The 2,736-nt window shown below is 38.5% G+C and overlaps 1 protein-coding gene across 3 annotated transcripts in view; it reads left to right on the forward strand.

Annotated features, from left to right (window-relative positions):
• tinagl1 (tubulointerstitial nephritis antigen-like 1) overlaps positions 1-2,736 on the forward strand; it is a 31,544-nt gene that overhangs the window by 16,926 nt on the left and 11,882 nt on the right. For all 3 annotated transcript variants that reach the window (XM_016509756.1, XM_016509757.1, XM_016509758.1), the window contains 2 exons: positions 272-364; positions 491-605. In XM_016509756.1, coding sequence (XP_016365242.1) covers positions 272-364; positions 491-605 — 208 coding nt within the window. The remainder of the gene's footprint in view (positions 1-271; positions 365-490; positions 606-2,736) is intronic.

Consider the following 2,736-nt stretch of genomic DNA (forward strand, 5'->3'; position numbering starts at 1 on the left):
GGGGGGGGGAGAATCTTTATTAATTCTTTAAATAAGAATTTTAAAGATTCTTATTTAAATATTAAAAACAGCAGACCTCATATCAAATAACCAGAAATTTATATAATATTTACTTTTTTATCCTGAGGTTGACAAGCAATATTTGTGAAGATGGCTTCCTTTCACTGACTATTTTTTCATGTATTTGTTCAGGCCTTATTTTGTACTTTATTTGTATAGCTTGTACATTTTCTGGATGTGTTCAATAACAGTTTTTATTCGTCTCCCGCAGCACATGTGGTCAAAATGGGCGCTGGGAATGTGAGCATCATGCCTGTCTCATAGAGGATGACATGATCCAGGAAATCAACAGGAGAGGTTATGGGTAAGCATCAGGAATCCCATCTAGTCTGCCGTTACTAGTATTAAATATATATAAACAAGTGCACAAATAAAAGTGTATTCCTCTTTCCTGCTAACTTTCCTGCTCTTTCTCTTGTTACCCATACAGTTGGAGGGCCTCAAACTACAGTCAGTTCTGGGGTATGACGCTGGACGAAGGTCTGCGGTATCGTCTGGGCACACAACGCCCCTCACGGACCATTATGAACATGAATGAGATCCAGGTAAGAGTCTTCTGCAGCTAGTCAGATGTTCATTATTACAGGACCCAGATGCAAAGCGGAACATCACATTATCCTGAAAGGGTTTACTTGGTCTTGTTTTACACTAAAAATATATAATCACCAGTTTTCACATAGGTTTACTACTGTATACATACTGACATTTTGTGATGTTAGTTTTGTTATGCAATGATGTTAGTCTCTATAGCTCTATTTATTTGATCAAAAACACAGTAAAACAGTAATATTGTGAAATATGATTTGACACTCAAGAAACATTTCTTATTATTAATGTTCAAAAATATTTGAAAAACATGATACATTTTATGCCATATGTGATACATGATTCATTTTGTAACATCATAAATGTCTTTACGGTCATTTTTGATTATTTTAATGTGCTATTGCTGAGTATTTATTTCTTTCAAAAATCTTACTGACCCCAAACATTCAACTAGATATTAAAAATAAACTTAAAGGATCACACTTTATTTTTAGGTTCAATTCTCGCTTTTAACACACCATTAACTATGACTTTTGCCTCAAAAACCTACTAATTTGCTGCTTGTTAAGTTTAGGTATTGGATAGGATTAGGGATGTAGAATATGGTCATGCAGAATATGTGCTTTATAAGTACGAATAAACAGCCAATATGTTAATAATAGGCATGCTAATAAGCAACTAGGTAATAGTGAGAATTGGAATCTCTGAAATCAAGTCTCCTTATTTTACACAAAAAGGAAATTTGCCATTTTTTAAGGATACGTAGATATTTTTACTGGAAAACAAGATAAAAAAAAAGTACTGATTAAGAAAACGATATGCTGTGTTTAATGTCTGTTTATTTCACAGCCATTTACTAAATAAATAAATGAACATAAAACATTGATTTGACTTGAATGTAAGAATAAAGAGATCATGTGCTTGAGACATTTCCCAGCTTTCCCAGAATGCCACGACTGACCAGTCAGAATCAAGTTATTCATCTCATTTTTATGCCCATTGACGGCTCTTTGATTATCTGCTCTCACGCTCTGCGCAATGCAGTATGCCATTAGAAATCATCAAAGCAAGAATAAGAGGCCGGATTCGGAAATCAGACTGCAGTTTGATCTTTGCTATTCATCAGCTGGTTCCAGTGCAGTGCAGTGAATGCATCCTAGATGTGTCTGTCTGGAAGTGTGTTATTTGATGTGGCTCGCTGAGGCTTTCAGTGTCTCTCTGCAAAAAGCTGCCAGTGATCCACACCAACACATTACATAAGAGCTGATTCCGCAATTTGAGAAGGCTGGAAATGGTTTGACGCTGTTCATTGGTGCAATTCATTTATAGTCTCAAAAAGTACCCTCACTAGATAGGAACCCATACCCGTATCTTCCTCCCCTTCCTCTTTTCTCTTTCCTCTCCAACCCACATCCTCCAACACGTCTCCACCCGAGTCGTTTATGAAGCCTGTATCTGTCTAAAACCCACTCGGCATGCACACTAACGAGTGGGCTGAGTGCCGCACACACTCTCACACACTCTTTACTTTCTCATTGGAGTATTCTCTTGTCTTTGCTCAGCGTGAGTGCTCACTTTTCCTGTTGGGTCAAGTGTTGCTGCGAGCCGTGGCCCTTCAGGGGCCCTTTAACCACCACAATTCACCACTGCAGTGCCGGACGCTTGACAAGCACCTGCATTCCACAGGATCATATCTGGTAGTTGTCTGGGAGAATCATGACGATATCACAGACTGGAATGTAGGAGGACGACAACCAGCAGCTGTGCATTGCCAAAGAGGGAGAGGCGCACAGAAGCCTTTATGAGAGAAAGTGCTAATACATTCCTTATTCAGGACTTATGAAACTTTGGGGTGTGAAATATGACTGAAAGTGGTTTGGGGAGAGTTATAGATTTGGGAGGTGTAGACCAAGCATGAATGTGACCCTGTTAAGGTTAGGTTTAGGGTTATATGTTCATACCTGGTATTAAAAGGGTCATATGATGCGATTTCAAGTTTTCCTTTCTCTTTGGAGTGTTACAAGCTGATTGTGCATAGATAAGATCCCTGAAGTTGCAAAGACTAAAGTCTCAAAACCAGAGATATTCTTTATCAAAGTTAAGACTCTGCCACGCCCCCCTAAAACGGCT

Source organism: Sinocyclocheilus rhinocerous, unplaced genomic scaffold (genome assembly GCF_001515625.1).
Source record: "Sinocyclocheilus rhinocerous isolate Xijiao unplaced genomic scaffold, SAMN03320098_v1.1 scaffold53, whole genome shotgun sequence".
Taxonomy (NCBI): domain Eukaryota; kingdom Metazoa; phylum Chordata; class Actinopteri; order Cypriniformes; family Cyprinidae; genus Sinocyclocheilus; species Sinocyclocheilus rhinocerous.